At 34.9% G+C, this 932-nt stretch overlaps 1 protein-coding gene across 1 annotated transcript in view; it reads left to right on the top strand.

Moving 5' to 3' along the window:
* Positions 1-932, top strand: part of LOC108754116 (28S ribosomal protein S22, mitochondrial) — a 2,069-nt gene extending 1,137 nt beyond the window's left edge. The window contains exon 3 of the mRNA XM_018496188.1: positions 328-932. Within this exon, the coding sequence (XP_018351690.1) occupies positions 328-807 (480 nt within the window). The 3' untranslated portion in view covers positions 808-932. The remainder of the gene's footprint in view (positions 1-327) is intronic.

The following is a 932-nucleotide window of genomic DNA, read 5'->3' as shown; positions in this document are numbered from 1 at the left end:
ATATATATATATATATATATTTATTTCTATATATTATTAATTTGTAATTTGTCATAGATGTGAACATCACTTATATTTCAGCATAATTCATTTCCACATATGGTTATTTATTAACAAAGTAAAATAAATTTTCGGTATACTTTACAAGTTGATTCTGTTGATTATAAATGTTTTATAATAACATATTTCCATATTAATATATTTTTATAGAATTTGTGTATTTTTTTGTTTCTGAGTAATGAGTTGACAGGAGCCTTAAGAGTAGGAAAGAAGAATGGAGAATGCTTGCATGAAGTAAACACTGATGTATTGCTGTATTTTTCACAGGATTTGTTAAATCGTAACGAGTACGAGTTCATACTGGATCGCGCATGCACGCAATTTGAGCCGGACGATCCGGATTACCAAGCGATCACCCAAGAAGTCTACGAACACATAAATGCCAAGAGTGATTTCGACGTCTTAAGATCCACGCGTCACTTCGGGCCGATGGTGTTTCACCTAGTGTGGACGATTAACATCGACAACCTGTTGTATGAGATGATCGAAACCAATCGGATCAAGGATGCTGCGCTGTTGATACGTCTGTACCATATGATTCATCCTACAACTAAATCGGCAGTTGAACAGTGCGAGCACACGGACGATGTGGACTTCGTTATGCATTACGTGCGCCTCGAATCGCTAAAAAAGGATAAAATCCAAAAGCTCTTGCGATCGTACAAAGAATTGCAACAGGAGCGTAAAATTGTGGCGGAAGGTATTAAAGAGGCCCATGGCATTTCTTCGAAAACGGATAAAACGTAAATATAAATAAATAAATATCTTGTATTCTCTTTTTCGTTGATATAATTAGTAATTATTCTTCCATTTTTTCAATCCATCATTCCAACCGTGGTAATAGCCGATAGTAAGACTAGAATATGTTAAAT

The sequence above is a fragment of the Trachymyrmex septentrionalis genome, unplaced genomic scaffold, assembly GCF_001594115.1.
Source record: "Trachymyrmex septentrionalis isolate Tsep2-gDNA-1 unplaced genomic scaffold, Tsep1.0 scaffold76, whole genome shotgun sequence".
Taxonomy (NCBI): domain Eukaryota; kingdom Metazoa; phylum Arthropoda; class Insecta; order Hymenoptera; family Formicidae; genus Trachymyrmex; species Trachymyrmex septentrionalis.
Note: the sequence above shows the minus strand (reverse complement) of the source record. Positions and strands in the feature narration are given on the sequence as shown.